Below are 22,086 nucleotides of genomic sequence, written 5' to 3' on the forward strand. Positions count from 1 at the left end.
AATGCCCGGACTTCCCAGTGAGCTCGGTGCATGCATGCATGCGCCTTGCTCTGGGTCAGGGGTCTGCAGAGGGTCTGCAGAGGGATTTCCTCCAGGGGGAAAATTGCCGCACAGGGGTCACATAAAACCCGGTAGGTGCGCATCGGCTTAGTCTCGCCAGCGGGTGACAATGACTGGCGAGCCACATGTAGGTGAAGATCAGCAGGGGAGGGGGCAGCCAGTCGCCTGGCCTGCAGAACCCCGAGGGAGGGAAGGTGGGATGAAGGTTACACAGGGTGGGCTGCGGCAAGTAAGGCGCTCGCGCTCGGCGCGAACCGCCGTATGCGAGCCGCGGGCGGGCGAACCACGGCACGGTCCGATCCCGTCAGGTCTAATATAATGCGTTTCTCTTAGAACCAGGGTACCACAAGGCACGGCGCATCATCGCCCCCTGCATCCACCTCCCAGCTGGCCGCACGCCGCGGAGAAAAGCTAACAAGTCCGAGCCTGGGCAACGTTAGGAGCCCTGCAAAGGCGTGTTGCTTCAGCTCCACGGGTCTACACACTTCCCGGCGCCAACACTGAACTTTGGCTCAAACTTTGGGTAGCTACCCCCACGCGAAATGGCTCGACCACCTGGGCATCCACAGGGTGGGCTAACTGGGTCCCAACATTCAACTCACTCCCCTCCGACCCCTGTGCTGGGTCAGCCATTGGGCTGGGGTCACGCCAATCAAGGCTGCCTGGCGAATGAGCAGGGGGCGTTGGACCGGAAACCGGATATGGGTGGGAGGTCCAATAGGGGGCGCCGCGTTGGAACGCCCTAAGAGGTTATGCTGCGGGGGTGATTTTAAGGCCTTGGGGGGCGCGTGTATGGCGACTAGGCCACGAGGACCGATGGCGCCCTGAGGTCACTCAGCCTGACGCCATAGGTCGCAAAGGCCGGGTGAAATCGGGGGCTCCCGGGGCCAAACCTCGGCCTCGCTGATGGCGGTGGGCTAACCTACCCAACAGAGGGGGTCGCCACCGCCAGGGCGAGGCGAGGAGAAAGAAGATTTTCAGGGCCTGGAGGTAGAGGGCCGGGGCCCTGAGGAGAGGGCTTACTGCGAGGAGCGCCAAGGATGGATAAGGGGTTGAGGCCCCGGGGATGCTGAGCCCTGCGGAAGTGAAAGGTCAGTGGACGCTGGGGTCGGAGCTCCAGGGAGGCCGCGATCGGTGTCCCTTTGATGGGTGCCCCAAAGGGACGGTGTGCTCTTGCCAGGCCTCGAGCTCACCCTCAAAGCATCATTCATCGAGGAACGGGTACAGGATCTCCGTTCGACCTTCATGGGCCTGTAGGCCTCCTGTGTTCAACGTTCTTTCTGGTATTATGGTTCTTTACCAGGGGAGCACACGCATCGAGGTGATAAAAATTGGACGAATACCAATCCCCTGTCGTAAGGGGATTGGTATTCTAGCAGCATAAAAATGAAAGAAGAAACCTTTAGTTAGGGGAACTCTGAAAGCTTTGACAGACAAAATGGCGTTCCAAATGGGCCTTCAAGAAAGGATAGACGCCTTGGCTATGAATAGAAGGTAGGGGGATGGGAGACAGTTTGCCTACCACGAACAAAGGATCCAATGGTAGGAAACATGGGGCGTGGCTGGGTAAACAGAACAGGCCACCTTGGCAGGCCCTTGAAGGGGGGGGGGCAGTGGAAAAGAAAGCAGGAGAAATTGGATAGAATCTCTCTGAGGATGCCATGGAGTATCAGGACAAGAACTTTTGAGGTTATTTTAATAGGAAACAGAGAGGATGTTGAAAGTTTTTTTTTTTTTTTTTTTTTTTGTCCTGCAATTGAGGATTTGAACCTAGTTTTAGGAAAGGTAGAAGCAGTGTGGAGGATGGTCCTGATGACGAGAACAAAGGAAAGGGATTAAGCACAAAGAAGACCTTGAAGGGAGAGATCCAGACAAAGGTAAAGGAGGCAGGAAGTCTAAAGGAAGGGACTCAGGAGGAGTCTCACTGGATCCTCCAGCAACTTTAGTGCTAAAAAGACAAAAGGCATTAGAGCCAAAGTGTGGTACATGGATGATGGGACACTGGCCATGAGGCAGAGAAGCCAGGAAGAGGGCTGGCATCCTGGCAGATCTAATTTTGTTTCAGACATGGCAGAATTGAAGGAAGATTGGGTAGTTGGGAAAGAGATTTTTACAGTTCATTATTTGGGAGGAAGGGTCTAGAAGTTTAGAAAAATATAAAGATCATAAATTCAAATTGGTAATCATCCATATTTAGGATATGAGATCACTGGCTTAGATATAACTCTCTAGGGGAGAAATATATTTGGTCATAGAATCTTGAACCGTTGAGCACTGAAGAGAAAAATGTGAGACGATCTAGGAAAGAGCAGGGAGGGCTCGGAAGCACTCCAGAGGAAGGGGTTTCAGAACCACTCAGCATATCTAATCCACATGGTGGTTTCTTATCCTCTGCACTGGTAATATTTAGGGCAGGCTAATTCTTTGTTGTGGTGACTTGTCTTGCACATTATAGGATATTGAGCAGCATCCCTATCCTCTACCCACTAGATGCCAGTAGCATCCCCTTAGTTTTAATAACCAAAAATGTCTCCAGACTTTGCCAAATGTCCTCTGGGGGGCAAAATCAGCCCTGGTTGAAAATCACTACTATAAGCTGAGAAAGGACCCTTACACATGAATAGAAATCACCTTAATTTAAAAGGAAATTAGGACTAGGGAGAATAAATCCCAGTATTTAAAGTCTAATGTTTCTCTTTTTTCCTATTCTTACTTCTCTGTAGTGACTGGCTACCAGAATCTGAAAACCCTAAATCCTTTTGGTGACAGGGGTTAAGAGCTGAAACTGCACTGCACATCAGCACTAGGGCTCCAGACACACCAGAGGTGTGGCCAGATGTGTGAAGCAACTGGTGGCCTGGCCGCAGGGATCTGAGGAACCTGATAAGGGTAAGAGCTGGGGGTGATCAGCTAGCAGGCTGACTAGGGGCCACCTTGATTGGTTGGACTGTCTGGCGAGCACCCTGAGGGCTGGTGATCTTGCTGGCCTAAGACAGAAGCATGGCCTTGACCTGGAAAGAGATGGCCCGGGCTGGGTATTGGTGGGCAACCTACTCTGGGGCCTAATCCCACCAGTGGCATTGTTTTTAGGATCTGCCATTATAACTATATAATAGCAAAGTACCTTAAATGTAGATTTCCAATTCTGGATGGATTTCTGTCATGAGAAGAAGTAAACACTTGGTAGGAATGAGCAGGAACCAGGAAGGAAAGTTTATTAATGGGTTCATACACCTAAGGAAGAAGTAGTCAGGATAAGCTAGTGCCTGAAAAAAGGCTGAGATGGGATGAAAGACAAAAGCTGTGTGCCACGACCTTGACCATCTCCTGAGGGGGAATGTCCTAGAGTCTTTGAAGGGCTGTAGTGAGATGATGTGTCAAGTAGGGAAGGGCAGGATTGGCTGTCGAACCCCAGGCAATGGTTTCTTGAAAATTGTATATTTTTGGCTACATGAAAATAATAGATTTTCTATATTTGATGAATTAAGAAAGGAACAGGAAATGCTACTTATGCTTCCATTAACCTTTTCATTTCTGAGGAAAGTCAGCCCATTCAGACTCAATGGCCCAGGTGCCACAGGTAGCAAATTAGTAGCTTTTTGTAAACAAGTAACCCCAAATGGGAGTAATACATTTCTTTACCATTGACTCTCTGAACAGTGGCATTACAGCCGTATTGCTACCTGCAGGGACATGGACCCCTTCCTTGGTGGCTACATATGCTACCCTGGGCTTCCTGCTATATTGACACCTCCATGGCATACAATCAGCAAGTAATTGCATTTATACTTGTATTTTGGGATTCTGACTCATTGCCAGATTTGGCACATCCAAATTTTAGGTAGCTGCCTGTCAACTTTCTGGGTTCATCCCTGTAGCCAAGAAAGAGAAAGCAAAGTAGAAGAGTCCCTTGAGAGGGAGGGGAGGTAGGCAATAGGGAAAGAAGCAGAAACCAGGATAAACAATCCCTTTGGGCAGTCATTTTCCTTTCGGTCGGTGGCTTTGGGAAGGGGGCAGTGCTTTCTCTGCAGCCCATTCATGTCATTAATAATCAGTGGGTTTCTTTTAAAGGAGGATCTTTTCACCGGTTGTAAGGAAAAGGCAAAAGCAGAATAGAACACAGAAAAGAGAAATTAGGCAACTATTAAGTTTCTCAGACTCCTTAGTGACAAATGTTTTCTGGGTGCTGACTGAATAGCAATAGGACTTTGAAGCTGTTCAATTAATTACTGTTCAATTAAGACTTGCTGCTGCCATTCTTTTCCCTTCTCGCATCTCCTCTGCCAGCCTCGGCCGGTGGAGGCAGCAGCAGCATACTGCTGCCTGCAGAAGGGTCTGCATGACCAGGCTGTTTCAGGCAAATGCAACGAAAGGAAAAATGCCTCAAATGGCTAAGGCAAGGCCCCACGGGGTTAAGGGCAGAAGCAAGGCTGATAGTAAAGGTGGTGGAAAGAGTCTTTATGAAAATGCTTGATCTGCTCAGATTAAAAAGCTCTCGCTATGAATTCAGACCCCTTCCCTCAGCTCACTAGCTGTGGCTCAGCAGCCCTCTTCTCTGAAGGGCCACAAATGCTGCTTCAGCCAGGCTTGCTACTGTCATCTGGCCACATGTGCTCATGCAGTGTGAGTCCAGACATTTTCTCTGTGATTGCCTGAACTGGGCTGTGGATTCCTTCTCCAGACTAGCTGATGATCCAGCAGAGAATTTCAGGGTAGAAGTGGCCATTCCAGAAAAGATGAACAGCACCACAGGAAGGCGACTAAGAGAGGGACAGAAGTGGGTTGCAGATGCAAGGGTGGGGGGGTGGAGGGTGGATGGGGCTGGGGGGGTGGATGGGGGTGGGGGGGTGGATGGGGGTGGGGGGATGGGGGAGGGATCCCGGAAGGTAAATTTGGCTTTAATGGATGCTCTTTTTAAAATTTCTGCAATTCATGGAAATTCCAGCCATTTTGGGGGATTCTGGATAACATTGCTTGAATTTAAGGGGAATGGTATATTGTATATTTCACCTTTTTACACAACCTCAATTATCCAGAGCAAATTTTTCTAATGATGTCTAATTGAGACAGCAACATAAGCCAGGATGCTCAGAAACCAGATGTCACCTGGGGGGAAGGAGAAACCTGTGGTCTTCTAGCTGCCACGCTTTGGCCTGTGCTCTTTATACCCCTCAAGATTGACCTGAACTGAAATCCAAGGCTTAATATTTGAGCTAGACAGCAAGATTCTTAGGTGTTAAATCTTTCTGTTTGGGTGAAGCAGTTGAGGCACTTGTATGAAAACTACACTGTACCTGTGAAATTGGAATTTCTGGGCCAGGTCTGTAAGAGATTCTCAGGGGATAACAGGGGTAAGGGAGACAAATCTTAAGGTCCTCATCAGTAGTCCTCTAGTGCTGTCTTTGGCTTTTAAAAATCCTCCTCCTAATGCTGAGCTGATGTCTGCCCCTTGTCCTAACCCCTTTGGCCACCAGATATATGAAGCTTGCCATTGAGGTTTCTTCTCCCCAAGTCTCTTTTTATGCCTTCAGACTACCCTATAAAGTCCTAAAATTTCCTGACTTTGTGACACCCCCCCATTTCTAAATCTTCTCTTCTGCTTATTCCTGGGGGTTCTCTTACCTGCCCTCTTACCTCCCCTTTTTTTCTTGCCGTGATCCCTCAAAACTTTCTTTTCCTTTTGTCTTCCTCAAATCTGTTCCCACATTATTGCTGCTACCTACCCTCTGTCTGGAAAGCATAGGTTCACCCTGGCCTTTCCAATTGCCATGGCCCCCTGCTAATTTGAATCATACCCTAAAATCAGCCCATAGAATAAATACACAGGCCATGCCCACACTTGAAGCTAGGAAGGCAGCCTCCCCAATTCTACCCTGGAATAGTTTGCATGCAGAGGGTGTCATGGTGCCAGCTCCTCTCTGGTGTCCTGCCTTTGCTGGCTGAGTGCTGTCAACAGGTGACGGTGGCTCTGCACTGCAGACTCTTGGCCACGGGGGAACTAAGTCACTAGGCTGCACTCTGGCTTCTCTGCCCTGTGAATTAACTAGGCCCTAGCACTTGGCCTAGCATAGCTATCGGGGGCTTTAAAAAAAAAAACCCATGAGATTTAAAAAAACAAAACAAACACCAGTAAAAATCAGCCTTTTTATATGAGAAGGAAAAAAAAGTTAAATTATAAAACAAAAATGGGATGCTAAGTCACTTAATTTGACAGAACCATTTTTTTTTTTTTTGAAACATTTATTTGTTTATCCCATATGTGCTGGAGGCAAAATTGGTTTTGGGGTATGTGCAAAAAACCCAAATCTTAGCTATTACAAGGTCCTGCAGTACATAAACAAATAATATATTATGTCTGTGGTATAAAAATGTGATGGGGTAGGGGATGCAGAGAATTGGGGGGGGCATGAAGAATCTGGGGGGTGGGGGAGTGATAATTGAAAAGACATTGCTGGAAAAACTGGTTTATCCTAACTAGCTGCAACCTGTAGGCCATTTTTTCAGGTCTAGCTTAATCAAGACACTTAAAACTGTTACCAAATAATACATCCAACACTTGTGGTCACTTAACCAGTGCTCCTGTCAGGGTGCTGTGTCCTGAAGTGGCCAGTATCTCAACACCACAGTACTGGTGCAGGATTTGTAACCTTGCTGCCTGTTTCTGCTCTGAAAGGCATGTTTTCAGACACTAAGGTGGGCGAGGGAGGACCCCCACATTAAAAACACTAAATGCTGCTTGTGCTTCGGGATGGCCAGTTTTTTCTCAGTTTAGGGACAGAACTCAATGGAATTCTGCATTCTCTAACCTGCCTCTTTTAAAACCATTTTTGCCACCAATTGAAAAGCAGATTTGACAAAATTAATATTAGACCAACATAAACCATATTTCTTCACAGCTGGTGCTTTTTATTTGATCAACTTTTGAAATTTTCTAGATTCCATTAATATTAAAATCATGGATAGAGTCGAATTGAGCAACTCCAGGCTTCTAAAACTAATCCACCTGCACATATATGGAGCTGAAAGGGATAATAGGAACATCTCTTTCAGCTACTTCACTTTAGAAGAAACCAAGGCAGTGAGGTGCTAGGTCTGCCCTAAGGCTACTTGGCAGGACTAGGGCCAGAAGCAGCCTGGGCTGTTAGGGCCTTTTGTCCTAGATGCCACTGCCCCAGTGTGGTGCATCAAGATTTAGGAAATAGAGTCATTAATGTCAAAATGCCACAGCAGGACAAGAAATTCCATCCTGCATTCTGGAACATAGGGATTAAAGGTGTAATTTGAGAATCTCATCCCTTTGCTGGGCAGTTTTTTAGAGAAGGAAGCACTTGAGCTGGCATGACATCACTAGCTTCTGGAAGCCCAGTATGATTTTAGTGATTTGATTTTTAATAGGTCGTCATCCTAAGAGATATGCTTTCCCCACACCATGGTTTCTGCTCAATTTGCTCTCAATAGCTTCTCTCTTCTTGAAGAGCAGTGATAATACTGGTAAATTAAGTAAAATCCATGCAGATTATTTTTTTAAAAAAAACCAAAACATTCTTACCAAGACTGAAGTTTCAGCTTTCTTCATTAAACTTTTATCGCAGCTGCTAAAAATGAAGGCTAAAGAGTAAAGGGCTGTAAGCAATTCCAGGGTACAAAAGCTTCTAGTGCATTACAGAGAAACATTATCTTAAAACAATTCTAAACTTTAAAATGTCTAATTCTTGAATTCTGATAAACATAGATTAAAAAGTTTTGTTTGCAAAACTTTATATGTAAACTTATGTATGTCAGGTTATTGACATCACACAATATTTGAACATTGCTACATAATTTTCCAATGCAAGAAATTCATTTACAAGAGCACCTTTGACTCCCCCTCCCCCCCACAGCCAAAAGCAAATTTCCATTAAGCAAATGGTGAATGTAGTAAAAGAAGAATCTTAAACCATTGGATATACCATCATGCTTAACTAGCTTTATTTTCTTCCTTCTCCTCCTCCTGTCTCTGCATTTGAAATGTTATAACTCCAACCTGATTAACTCTAAGGTTTCCTTTTTTGAGAGCATATCCTCACTCAACAGACCCCACCTAAGTAAAAGGACAAGTTAGCCCATTCAAATGCTAACTCCAGCTTAACAGGGTTAGACAAAGGGCTAGTTTGGAAGGCTGGTGAGTTGGGAATGCTTGGAGAACTTGCTAGAAATGTCTCTGGAAAAGGAAGGCAGCTGAACACCAGTGTCTTAGGCAGAAAGAAGGTTTGAAGAGCACATATAGCAAAATCTCCTCCTCAGGATGGGTCATGGGTGCTTTCCTGCATGTTTGGTTTTTCTCAGTTGCTTTGTATGGACCCCCCAGGGCAGGCAGAAAGAGGAAAGTTGGGGGAGGGGAACTGAATGGGGGAGGGTGTGTGCCTGTGGGTAACAGGTTTTCACAGTCGGGCTGTAATGTTATATCCTCTACTTTGACTCAGAGGCAGTTTGTGGAAGACAGTGTCTGAAAGACAGCAAAATATTTGTGTGTTGCTGGACTGGGGACCCTACCCCCTAAATATATGAACCTAGTGCGTTGCTCACAGTAAAGGAAGCCAGCCTCCCTGTGTCTGCCCTCTATTTAAAAAACAGCAAGACCAGTGTGAGGTGTGGGCTAGGCACTCTAAGACTTAAAAACTTGTTTATTCATTCCACAACAAGGCAACATGTTAATTTCTTTAATGAAAAACCACTTGGGAAAACCAGTCCCCAAGACTACCCAGTCTGTAAAGATAGCTTCCACACGGTAAAGCACACCAAAAAAAAAAAAAAAAAAAAAAAAAAAATCAACAAAACCTCTGGCTTCTCTCGCCTGTTCCCTAGAGACCTCTTTTGCTTGGTGAATTCAGGCTACTGAGACATTACCAAAGGAAAAACAATGCCTAATGTCACAAAAATGAATCATTGTTTGCATTAAGTAGCAATTTCAGTTTTAGGGGCGTTCCATTCCACTTAGCAATTTGACGATTGCAAGCTAAGAGCAGGGCATGCCTGGCCCCCAGCCTTCCGACGTGCTGCCAAGGCTAGACCCCTTGCTAACAAATTGCCTTCCCCCTATTTACTACCGAAGACCACAAAGGCATCCAACCGTCGCATAACTAAGTTCTGGGGCGCTGTAGCGCCTTTCCTACGGAATAGGTCCGGGAAGGAAGACCGTTTATTAAAGTGTTTTCCTTCTAGCACTATCCTTTTCTTAGAAGTTTAAGAACCCGACAGTCTTTCAGTTCAAGCCATCAAAATGCTTTACTTTTCCCCCAAATCATTCTCAGCAGAGTAAATCAAGCCGGCGCAAAAACGAGACCAGCACGCACCAAAAAAAAAAAAAAAAAGGAAAACCAAAAGATCAATTTCCAAGTCGAGTGAGATTTCGTAAATACATTTCACTTATTAGGTTTTTCCCCCAGGGTTGGCGCTGAGGGCTGCCAGATTGCTGCGTTTTTATGCTGGGTCACCGGGGCAGTTTCCCCTCCAGGTTACAGATTCCAAACTTAGCTCCACCCGAGCTGAAAATGGCCGGAGCACGCTGCCTCCCCTCCCGCAGGCTACTGAAGCCGCCGCAGGTCCCTGCCCCCATCTCGACCGGTTGCCCAAAGACTGGCACCCGAACCAACACCTTTCCCCAGCTCGGCGCGCGCTCGTTGAGGACACACTGTACGGTGTCGGTGTCCCCGTGATAGACGCGAACCCCTTCTCCAGCCCATTCCTTGTTCCTCTTTACCTTTATGCTCGCGACCACCTCGAGGGCCTCTTAACCTCTCTCTCCTGTCCCCAGGGTCTCGCACAAACAGCCCAGGACCTTTCCAGCCAAGCTGATGCAGCCCCGCCCGCCGCCTGACCAGCTGCGCCAGAAGGTTGGTAATGCCCGACGTGACCAAACCTTCGCTGCCAACCCTGGTAGCCCGTAGGGGTACCCCCTGAGACTCACATACCTCCCTTGCGTGCCCTGCAAGTACCGGAGACTCCAGGCAAACCGCCAAACCGCCGGCGCGCTACGGGAGGTCTGCTCTAGGGTGCGCGGACAGGTGCGCACGCTCTCTGCGGCGGTCTCTGGCCCCAGGAGCGCCCGGAGACGGGCGGTGGAGGCAAAGACTGACGCGGGGCAGCGGGAGGCACTGGCGCCAAGATCCCAGGGCTCCAAATTGGCAGCTCCGGGACCTGGGCTCCAGGCTCCGAGCCGCTTAAACGCCGCGCGCCCGTGCGACTTCCCTCCGACTTCCCTCCGACTTCCCTCCGGAGCCTGGAGTCTCCGGAGTTCTTGCCCAATCCCATTCAGATTACTTTCCGCACGTTGCAACGGTGTCGCTAACAGCGCAGCTGCTCTTAAATCGTGAAAGTTGGTGCGCGCACCTCCGAATCATATTTCGGGCGGCTGCCAAAGCCAACTCCTTTGAAACTAGTCTTTCTAGGAGAAAAAGAAAAACCTAAAACAAGTGACTTACCAGTGCTGTTTTGGTGCGCAGCTAGAAATCTGGAATGCGGTCCGGATTCGCTCGCGCGTCCGGGGCACCATCCCGGAGACCTCAGGTTGTCTCCAGCGGGACCGAGGAGCGCCCCGCTGTCCGGATTCGCTCGCGCGTCCGGGGCAGCAGCCCGGAGACCTCAGGTTGTCTCCAGCGGGACGCAAGGAGCGCCCCGCCGTCCAACAAGCCTTTGGCCACCGGGGTAGCGGCGCCCTGGGGAGATTTGGGGAGCCCTCTCCATCTCACCCTGACCCCCGATCCCGGGCTGGCTAGCTGAACCCGCTCCCTTCCCACCTTGCTCCTTTACCCTGTCTTTCCTTCTTCCTCCCTTCCTTCCACTGCCCCCAGACCCCCTGTTTAATGATAGCCAACTCACCTGGACCCATGAAAACAAGGAGAATCTGGACGGAGTCGTCCATTAGTGACGCCGGATGGGGATGGGTCCCCTTTTGGAAGGGGACTCCGGGGGAGTCGGGTCGCGGCGGGTGGACTTCTTCGGCTTGCAGCGGCGCTGCTGCTGCTTCTCCTTCTTGGACTCCTCAGACTCTTCGGGGTTCTTCAGATCCTCGTTCTTGGGCTCTGGCTCGGGCTCCTCCCCCTCCCTGGGGCTCTCGGGCTCCTGAGTGCTGGGCGGCGCTCGGCTTGGGGAGGCGTCGGGGCTTCGCAACTTCAGAGCGTACAGACGCTGGGTGAAAGATTGAGTCGAGGTGGACTGCTCGGGCACCACGGGGCCGCGGTCGTCTTCCGGCTCGGTCTCGGGCTCAGTGGTGGGAGCGGAATCAGACTCGGTGTCAAAGTCGGAGTCGAAGTCGTCCTCGAAGTCGTTATCAGACTCGAACTCGTACTCGAAGTCGTCCTCGTACTCTGGGCACTCAGGGAGGGACAGGTCAAGGTCTGCCTCCTCGAGCTCGTAGTCAGATTCGGACTCAGGGGTCTCGGGGAATACCGGGGCGTCGGAGCGGTGATGGGCGTTAAGGAAGCTCCGGCGCTGTTGGGCAGCCGCGCGCTGCTGCTGGGCGCGGGCGTGGGAGGCGGCAAGGGCGCGGAGGAGCGCGATGGAGCAGGAGAGCCAGAGGAGCGCGGCGGCTGTCCGGCGGCCTATGGGCGGACACAAGTCGTGGTGATTTTGGCGAGCTCGGCGCCACTGCTGAGCCCGGGACCTCCGATCCATCCTCTTAGGCGCACACCGAAAAGCCGACCTGCCCTCTGGCTCTGCAGAGAGCGGCTCCGATGCGCATTGGCTGCTGGAGCCGGAAAAGGTGCACCTTGTGAGGTAAGAAGCTGGGTCCAGAGGTCCCAGCCCCACCTCGGCGCGAGGAGAAAAAGGTTAGCAGCTACCTTCCTGACCACTTAAGAACTTTCTAAAGCTCCGCGCCTCTGCTTGCCTCTGAGCAAAAAGAAGGAATGAGAAAGGGGAGAAAAAGTCTATCTCCTCCGGGGCTCCTCTCGGTGAGTCTCAGACTCTGCAGTCTAAGACTCGGGGAGAGGTGCCTCCGCTGGTCCTCTCGCCTGGGAGAGGAAAGAGGAGACTGAGGCGAGAGAGCTGGGGCGGTGAGGTTCGGCGAAGTTGCGCGCCCGGACTTCTGCCGGGCATGTGCAGTAGCGAGGTGGGGGCCGCCTCCCCGCGAGCTGCGCGGTGACGAGCCTGTGGCGCAGACCCTAGTGGGCCGGCAGGTGGCAGGAGGGGACTTTGTTTGAAACGATTTGGGCGAAAAGACGGGCGGGGGTTCTTGGTGGGCGCCAACGAGCAAGCAAGAGAGCTAGCCACAGGTTAGAGGACTTGGACAACTGGACATGGGTTGCCCATGGAGTCGTGCCCATTCCCAGCATCTGCAGAGTTACTGATGAAATGGACACAGCCCCAGAGCAGCTGAAAACTAGTCTTCAATATTGCAGGTATTCAGGGGAACGAGGGTCTGATACATGAGTATTAATGATCTAGCTAAGGACATTTTCAAGGGCTTAATAGTTTGAGGGTGGTAACCTCAGGTAATCATTAATCATGAAACCACCTTTAACAGATCTGTTATAGTGACTGTAATTAGAGAATTTTCCAAAAAAAAAAAAAAAAATAGATGCCCAGTGCAGTCTGAATTGGCTAAATACGTATATTCCTTAAGAAGGGCCCCCACAGTCAAGGCAGTAGTTTGCAAGTCTGCAAACCCAGGGCGGACGGTCTTGAGCTCTCTCTAGCTGAGAACTCTTGCTGGAAGACAGACCGGAGCTGAGAGCATTGGTAAAGGTAAGGATTTCTTGCACTGTCAGTCCTGCTCCCGAGGCTATTCAGTTATCACTGAATCCTCACTAGATGTCCCTTTACCACTGTTTGTTAGCTAGGTTTTTAACAGAGGTAATTCTTTCAGCAAATATTCATTGAGTGCGTAGCACATGCTGAGCTCTGTTCTAGGTGCTGAAGGTGAACAAAAGAGAAAATCTTGCGTTAAGCAAAGGATATTTCAGATTAGTCTGCCGTTAATCAAAACGTTAAATCAGTCAGAATCCCTCCTTATCCACCAACATTGTTTAATACAGCTAGAATTCCATGTGAGGAAACAACTGGATCAGTGCGAGCAGCGGTGCTAGGGGGCGGCCAGACACCGCTGGATCATGCTGTGAGCTCCGCAAAGGCTAAAGAGCTGGAGTGAATTAGTACCACTCTTTCTCGGCCCTGGAAAATCAAATGAGCTCCACAGCCTACAGGAGGGGATCCTACAGTGGAAAAGCTCTTGAGTTCCATCTGTAACCTGCTTCTTTCAGGGTATGTATGTCTTCTGTCTTGCCCTCCCTGTTGAATATGGTGCCTCTTTCAGGGCACATTGTGGAACAAATCAGGAATATGCAGGTGCTGCTAAATGTCCTTTCAATGGAAGGACTAATGCCAGCTGTCAGCAACAAGGTAGATTATGATTCTTTTAATTTGTGCACATAAGAAGGTACTTTGTTTTTCAGATGAAGTGCTTTATGCCTGTAATGGAGGTGGCAGCTCAAAGGCAATACAACTCAGAGCAAAGCTGTCTGCCTGAAATCCATGGAATTGTCAACAAGGTTGCCTCACTTGGGACATATGTTATGGGTTTGGTTCTTTTCTCCTTGAGTCAGTATGAGGGGACTTAAAGAAGAGGGGCCACCTCTGGGTGATCTAGTGGGAGTTTCTTCTGTATTTTTTCATGGTGGCTGAAGGTCAATCATGTACCCACAGCCATTCATCATCATGGTGGAACTACTCACACCTTCCTCACCATGCTTGCATTAAAGCTGCCAAATGCAAAGGTCAGACCTCAGTATGTGTCTAGCAACTGCTTTTGATGTGTTGAGGTTTTTATTTCTGTGTCTTGCCTATGTCTATCTTGCATCTCATGTTCTGTGAGTTAGTTTGTAGCATTAAAATAGTGATTGGTCTAATAAAGTGGGATTGATTTGGCAAACCCCATAAAAAGACAAGTGTCTATATTCCAGTTGTGCTCTGCTCTAACACTTGCCAGAGAAACTGAAAGGGTTTTACTATCACAAGTGCCTGCATGGCTCTAAGCATTTTGTAGATATTATTATGGGACACTAGACACAGGGGCTTTTGGAGCTATATATTTCAAATCCTGATCTCCACCTCTCAGTCCTGACAAATGGGACATTTCTAAGTGGTCTGCCCACATTGACCCACCTGCTTTATTTATTTTAACTATTACAACTCCACTGACAGTATATGAAACATAAAGACATCGTTCAAGCTGATTGCAGGGCACATTGTGGGGGGGGGGAAATCAGGAATATGTGGGTGCTGGTAAATGCCCTTTCAATGGAAACTAATGCCAGCTGTCAGCAACGAGGTGGATTATGATTCTTTCGTGTACATAAGAAGTACTTCGTTTTTCAGATGGAGTGCTTTATGCCTGTAATGGAGATGGCAGCCCAGAGCCGATTCACTAATATAGATACACTGAGATTGCCTGCATTATTAAAAAATGTGCATTACATAATACATATTTTTGGACTAGATTCTACATTAACAATGTGCTTTCTTTGCAAGATGCATTTTAATCAACAAATGAACATTTAACAAAACACTGCATTTTCCATCCCCAGTCCTGTTTAGTTACAAATACATTTCAGTGTATATTCGGCACAGGCTCTGGGAAGAAGGAGCAGGGCACTGCACTGAAATCCTGTTCCATCTTGCACTTAGTGCCGAGGTTGAGCAAATGGAGCTGTGTAGAAGATGCTCTTTAAAATGCATTACGTGCATGCTTTAAAAAGTGCTTGCTGCAGAGTGAATTTCAAAAAGGAGCAAGTGGGTGATGAACGACCTCAGTTGTTTCCAGGCTAAGGAACAAGGGGCTCTCTCTGTCTGCCGGTAAATAAAGTGTGGACATATATCACCTTTGGGGCTCTGCTGGAGGGAGGCTCCTAAACCAGTTGGACAGGAAACCACAGTTCCCAGCTCATTACAATATCATACAATAAGGTTCTTATTTAGGTGAATTGTGAAGAATATTGTCTTCAGCCCCTTAAAGGTTTATCATGTGGAAGAGACTTTAAGATTTATTTCATGTGTCTCCAGAGGACAAAATTTAGAACCTATGGGATGTAGTTATAACAGATAGCCTTCAACCCAGCACAAGTAAGAATAATCCAACAATTAGGGCTCTGGAATGGAATGGACTGTCAGGAGATTGTTGGCTCTTTGTCAGAAGCAGTGTGAAATCAAAGGACAGATGACCACATATTGGAGATGTTTTCCATGGTGCTCATGAGCTGCATAGAGTTGGAACTTGATGTTCCCCAAAGTCTTTTCATCTCAGCCTATGATTCCATTAAAGGCCTCTGGAGGCTGTGGGTGAGGGGCTTGGGGGCTCTATTGGTGGACACAACCTTGCCACTGGAAGGAATGTTTCAGTGGCAGTTTTAAGACATGGGCGAACAGCTGTGTGTGGATGGAGCCTGTCGTGCAGGTTTCCTAACTGAGGCAGGGCTCTGAGGCTCTTTGCTCCACAACTCACTTGTTGAAGCAAAGAAATTAGTCAAAAAATTAGTCCATCTACTAATTACATTGGTCCTCTTTACCTCCCCTCCTGGAGCTGTCTCAGAAATAACAAATGAAATTGGCTATTTAGCAATCATGAATTGAGTCACTTCTATGACCAAGACACTATTCTGGGCATTGTGGGGAGATCAAGTAATTGAGGATGCGTAATTCCTGCCATCCAACAACGTGCATACCAATGTGAAATGCCCCCAGATATTAAAAACAGACCGCCAACAGGTACAGAATAAGAAATTCTGCACCAGAGAGACAGACAAGGGAGGGAAGTTGAGTAACTGATTAGAATCAGAGGTAGAGTTCATCTGATGGTCTTCTGAAAGAGGTGGGTTTTTACCTGGTCCAAGTTTGAGATTTTCTTGTGATTTTTAAAAGCCCAAGAGAGAATTGCTTTCAATCCACCTGTTCCTACTCAGGTGTCCACCATGTGCAAAGCCATGTGCTTGTCTCTCTCAAGGAGACAGAGATGAATCATAGGAGTTCTCAGAAGTCTTGGAGGCTATTGTCCTGGTTCCCCTAGATATCAACACATTTTCTAAGATGAGACTCAAGATAATGGATTGATTGGTTCTGTTCTGCCTAGAGAGTGGATATCATCACTCTTGAACATATTTTTTGGACAGTCGTTGGAAAGGATTATTTTGGGAGATGGAGAGCTTTTCAGACTTCCCTTTGGATAGAAATGAATTCAGGGAGTTTGAAGTGTCCCACACTACTCACTGTGGCAATCAGCCAGAAAGGCTCAGCCCCACTGAGAATTTGGCATTGGCACCTCCCACTTTTCCCCAAAGATGACTGGACACGTATACAAAAGCATTCGGCTCATTTCTCTGGGGTGCTATTTTGCTGTTATTTATACTGCACTGATATCAGTGGACTCTCACCAGTAGAAATAGTGAAAACCCCGAGTTCCTGATTTTGTGATTTTGGGGGAATGCCATCTAGAGCTAAAAGCAAACAACAGGATAAAATAGTCATCTTTTTGACATGACGGGATTCTGTCCAGGCCATTGTTGGTATTACAATGCTATATTTGTGCCCTTTGTTTTTGAAGGTAGGTAGGATCAGAAACAAGCCATATTCCTGCGTACAGAGATTGGTAGGAGTTGTCTCCTTAGGAGCTGCCTTGCTCTTCACTTTGTGCTCTGTTGAGGTTCTCCCACAGACATAGCACCTGTCTCCCTCCCTCCTTACTTCTGCCTCAGGAGGAGCAATTTCTATGCTCCTGATGCAACAGGAAGTGTCTAGGCACCTCCCCACTCAGGCAAAACATCGGCTTCGGGTTACGAGTCTTCCTTGGACATGGCGCCTTGCTTTCTGTGCTTTGGCCCTGGAGCTTAGCTTTCTTATGGTCCCTGGCTCAGCCCCTGGACTCTGACCATTTGCCTTGCCTTGTCCTGGTTCTGTCTGTCTGTCTGCCTAGTCCCAACTTAAACTAAGTTTGTCTGGTTCTTTCCCATGGCCAACTGAGACTTCAGTGTCTCAAGATGTGCCCAACCCAGGCTATTGTGGCCTCAGATGTCTACCTCTGCCTTGCACACCGGCCTCTCTGCCTGGAGCTGGTGGGCTGTGGATGAAAACACTGCTGATTGCAAAGGACCACTCAACTGTCGGGAACATTCTCTGCTCATGGCTTTGTCTTTTGTCCAGCTCTCCCGGACATCCCACTTCCCCTGAGCCACCAGCATTGACAGAGAGCCTCAAAGTTGTTTTCATCTATCTGCTGAGGATCTGACTCACCCCTTCAGGCTTGGGGAAGGGAGGGAGGGAGGGAGCCAGCCAGCCAGCCAGCATCAAGCCCAGAGGGGAGAAACCCTTAGCGGTGTCATGGTTCAGGAACACGCTCATAGAAATCCTTTCAGCTCAAGCTCTTCAAAATATGATTAGACCAATTTTACATGTCTAGTCACTGAGGCTCCGGTAGATTGGAACTATTTCTATATGTGCAACGTGAAGTGGAGAATTGAGGCAATTATCTTCAGGCAAATGAATCTGGGCTCTGTAATCAGTCCATCCGGATAAGGGGGGGTGCAGGAATCGGCCTCCTTCACTGTAGCATTGCTTTGTGCTAAAGAGAATCCTAAAGTATTTATTTGTTATTTTCACTTGGTTTTGTTTTTATTAAAGGCAATCTGGTGAGGATTAGTCCTGCTTCATGCAGGTGTTGGGGTATGTGGCTCTCTTGGGTCTCAGAACACTGTCAACTGGGCAGATGTGGAGATTGATCTGAATCGGTTTCTAATCAGATCAGTTCCCAAGCAAGGTGTGTTTCAGCTGACCTGCCATTTGCTTCCTCCTGGTGGATCTTTGATTTCCACTTCAGTTTTTTCTTTCCACCCCCTTTCCTTGTGGTGGATGATCTGCACCTCCAATGCTAGGATGATAGGATTCCTAATAGGGCCATGATTAGTGTATGTTGTACATGAGAAAACATGAAACTAGGACAATTAAAGGACTTGGCTTCTCAAAATCAGAATGAGAACGCATTGTAGGTTGGTGATGACTTCTAGACCCTCCCTCCCCACTCCAATGTTTTGACTAAAAATCATTGTAAATTGAGTTTTTCCATTTCTGGGTCTAGAAATTCTCTCATGAGGCAACCATCATTTCCCTCCCAGCCCTTCACCAAGGAGGGAGGAAGGAGAATCAAGAGTAGATTTTTGGTTTGAGACAGGGAAGGCTTCTAATCAGATCTTGGGCTGTAAGCAATAATCTGTATTTAGGGAACCAGGGGCCCACAAAAAAGCACTTACTACGTGGTGCCTACTGGGTGCTGTGAGAGATGGTGGTGCAGGGCCCATGGGAAGGAGCCTGAACAGAGATGCAGGTGCCTCAAGGCAGCCTAGCTGACACGCTCACGCTGGTAATTAGAGCACAATGGGAATTCATCTGCTCAGTTGTACATTTGACTATAAGTACTCCAGGACTGAGGTGGCGTGTGGGGCTTGAGGTGAACCTTGGAAAACATGGGCATTAGAAAGGTTTGTTTTACACTGTCAAAAAATGGCCGTCTTATCATTTTGAAAATTTCTGCTGTTGCTCAGTTGGTTGAGAAAACAAAAACAAAAGCTTCCTGTCCACAATTGAGATAAGGTTTTAAAAGATATCTCTCTGTCCTCAGAGTATTGTGGCATCCTGTGTGTTCTACAGTTATCTCTAGCTGGTTCATTCCTTCTCAGTTGGTTAAACTGTGGCATCTTTCCCAAACGTCTTACTGTGGTTGGTCCACAGCCTTAACAATCATTGTTTTATACTATATTTTAAGATCTACTGGGGCAAGTGCCTTCTTACTGCATATTATCTCAGGATTCTCTGATAGTTTTGCCTGTTTATTTTTGTATATGAATTTAAAAACCATTTTTATCAAGTTCTATAATGACTGGTGATATTTGGACTAGAACTGCATTCAATCTATAAATTAAGTTGGGAAATATTATAATCTTTTCTGCATTTAGTCTTAAGCCAGAAGTATGGCCTCTTCATTTATTCAAGTCTCTATTTCACCCATTAAGGACTTGTGTTTTCTTTATATAATTTTAATTGTATAAAATAGTATAAACTCCATATTGTATGTGGAGTTTGATATGTGAATATATATCATTTCCCAAGTATTTGATACTTTTGTTGCATTGTAAGGAGGCTCTCTTTTTCAATACATTTTCAGGCTGTTTATTATGTGTTTATAGAAATGATACTGAATTTTGTACATTTGTTTCATCTTCTACTTTTAGAATTGGTTCGTTTATGAGGCAACCAGCAGTCTGCTCAAGCAGTCAGTGAAGGTTTCCAGAGGATTTGGTAGAGAGATTCCTTCATGGGGAAGAGTTGAACTAAGTGATTCTCAAATGCTGGTCCACAATAAATGGAGAAAAATAAGGATGATGCAGCAGGTTTTTCATCAGCTAAATTTATTCAGGGAAGGCACTATCTTGATATTAAGGCTATATAAGCTTCCTGACTTTTGGTATTTTGATGTCATTTCTTTTTAAGATAATAGATGATAATTAGGGTTTTTGTTTTCAGATTTTAGAGGTTCAGAAATGCTTACAAAAAATAAATAAAACTGTTTGAATTCTTCCCCTCAAAAGATTTTAGAAGTTATTTTTAAAATTTTGTTTTTATTTAGTTTCTTTTCAGTGACTTAGCAGATTAAAATCTAAAAGTCAGTTGGCAACCCCATATCAGTACCACACATTTCTTTTTTTAAAAAGTGGTATAAATTTATGAGGTATGGTACAGTCTTGTTAACACGCATGGATTGTGCAGTGGTCAAGTGCTGTAGGGTATCTATCATCTGAGTTACATACATTGTAGCCACTAAGTAATTTCTCATCATCCACCCCTTCCGCTCCCTCACCCTTCTGAGTCTCCGCTGTGCACTGTGTTGCTCTCTACATCCATATATGTACATTTTTTAGCACACGCTTATGAGAGAAAACATGCAACATGTGACTTTCTGTGTCTGGCTTGTTTCACTTAAGATAAAGACCATTGTGTCAAAAAAAAAAAAAAGACCACTGTGTCCATGTTGCTGCAAAAAACATGATTTCATTCTTTTACGGGTGAATAGTATTCCATTGCGTGTAGATACCACATTTTTTTAATCCAGTCAGCTGTTGATGGACACTGAGTTCCATTCCGTATCTTTGCTATTGTGAATAGTGCTGCAGTAAACATATGAGTGCAGGTATGTTTTCAGTTTATAGTTTTCTTTTCTTTCTTTCTTTCTTTTTTTTTTTTGAGATAGAGTCTCACTTTGTTGCCCAGGCTAGAGTGAGTGCCATGGTGTCAGCCTAGCTCACAGCAACCTCAAACTCCTGGGCTCAACCAATCCTACTGCCTCAGCCTCCCGAGTAGCTGGGACTACAGGCATGTGCCACCATGCCCGGCTAATTTTTTGTATATATATTTTTAGTTGGTCAATTAATTTCTTTTTATTTTTGGTAGAGACGGGGTCTCGCTCAGGCTGGTTTTGAACTCCTGACCTTAAGAGATCTGCCCTCCTCGGCCTCCCAGAGTGCTAGGATTACAGGCATGAGCCACCGCGCCTGGCCTGTAGTTTTCTTTTTTTGTTGTGTTCCCATCTGGTTTTGGTATCAGGGAGATGTTGATTTCATAGAATGAGTTAAGGAGCATTTATCAAGTCTAGAAGTCATTTGGTGGAGTCTTTAGGGTTTTCTAGATATAAAGTCATATCATTGGTGAACAGAGGTAATTTGACTTTCTCTTTCCCAACTTGGGTGCCTTTTGTTTCTTTCTCTTGCCTGATTGCTCTGGTGAGGACTTCCAGCACTATGCTGAGGAGGAGTGGTGAAAGTGGGCACATCCTTGTCTTGTTTCAGTTCTTAAAGGGAATGCTTTCAACTTTTCCCTGTTAAGTATGATGTTGGCTATGAGTTTGTTGTGTATGGCTGTGACTGTTTTGAGGTATATCTGTGCCGAGTTTGTTGAGAGCTTTTATCATGAAGCGATCCTGAATTTTATCAAATGCTTTTTCTGTGTTTGTTGAGATGATCGTAGGGGTTTTGTCTTTAATTCTGTTAGTGTGATGAATCACATTTGTTGATTTGTGTATGTTGAACCATCCTCCATCTCTCATATGAAACCTACTTGATCGTGTATTATCTTTTTGATGTACTGTGTTGGATTTGATTTGCTGGTATGTTGTTGAAGATTTTTGTGTCTGTATTTATCAGGGATATTGGTCTATCATTTTCATGCAGGTATCTTTTTGATACATTGATTTCTTTTCCTTTGGATAGATACCCAATAGTAAGATTGCTGGATCAAAAGGTAGTTGTATTTTTAGTTCTTTGAGAAATCTCCATACCGTTTTCCATAGATGCTATAGCAATTTACATTCCTACCAACAGTGTATGAGAGTTCCCTTTTCTCCTTATCCTTACCAATATCTGTTATTTTTTTTTTTAAATGATAGCCATTCTGACTGGGGTAAGATGATAGTACCGCACACTTCTTTTGAAATATTAGCATTGTCTGAAATCTCAAAGTCTCTAATTCAGTGTCCTCTTGGGCTTTGTAGGTTGGGTATTTGGTATATGTGGGCTTCTTTATTTCAAAAATAATTTTTAGTCTATTCTTTTGAGTTCTTCTAGTTAGTCATGTCATTTAGTTAGATTGATGATTTTATTAATTCTTCCATTTTTATCTAATTTCTTCATCTTTCATTTGTGCCCTACTGTGTTCTCTAAAAGTATGTGAGAAAGAAGAATCTTTAATACTTTACTGAATGAGAGTGATGGAGTGGAGGCATCATTGTTTTACTTCATTTTCTGCAGGAATTTTCTCTGTCTTTTCTCTGTAGTATTTGGATGGGCTTTACAAGGAAACAAGATGGTATCCTGTGAGAGTGACTCAGCAAAAATGCTGAAGTGAAAGGCTAGAAGTCGGATTTGGGACAAGATAGGCCTTGATGCAAATCTTGCCTCCCTCTGCTTCATAGCTGACCATTGATGTTACTTGGTGACAATGATGGTGATGTGACAGTGG

At 46.3% G+C, this 22,086-nt stretch overlaps 2 protein-coding genes and 1 long non-coding RNA gene across 5 annotated transcripts in view; 1 reads left to right on the forward strand and 2 right to left on the reverse strand.

Moving 5' to 3' along the window:
• The window catches only part of GNAS (GNAS complex locus), a 65,105-nt gene extending 54,105 nt beyond the window's left edge, over positions 1 to 11,000 (reverse strand). For both annotated transcript variants that reach the window (XM_076010838.1, XM_076010837.1), the window contains exon 1: positions 10,918 to 11,000. In XM_076010838.1, coding sequence (XP_075866953.1) covers positions 10,918 to 10,960 — 43 coding nt within the window. In that variant the 5' untranslated portion in view covers positions 10,961 to 11,000. The remainder of the gene's footprint in view (positions 1 to 10,917) is intronic.
• The window catches only part of LOC109729683 (uncharacterized), a 34,584-nt gene continuing 13,271 nt past the window's right edge, over positions 774 to 22,086 (forward strand). For both annotated transcript variants that reach the window (XR_012923663.1, XR_012923662.1), the window contains exons 1-3: positions 774 to 1,151; positions 2,784 to 2,949; positions 9,854 to 9,932. This is a non-coding gene — a long non-coding RNA (uncharacterized LOC109729683). The remainder of the gene's footprint in view (positions 1,152 to 2,783; positions 2,950 to 9,853; positions 9,933 to 22,086) is intronic.
• On the reverse strand, positions 10,960 to 12,038 carry LOC105874520 (neuroendocrine secretory protein 55-like). Its single transcript, XM_012770438.3, has one exon. The coding sequence runs from the start codon at positions 11,710 to 11,712 to the stop codon at positions 10,960 to 10,962; it is 753 nt and encodes a 250-aa protein (XP_012625892.1). The 5' UTR covers positions 11,713 to 12,038.

This window comes from Microcebus murinus, chromosome 16 (genome assembly GCF_040939455.1).
Source record: "Microcebus murinus isolate Inina chromosome 16, M.murinus_Inina_mat1.0, whole genome shotgun sequence".
Classification (NCBI taxonomy): domain Eukaryota; kingdom Metazoa; phylum Chordata; class Mammalia; order Primates; family Cheirogaleidae; genus Microcebus; species Microcebus murinus.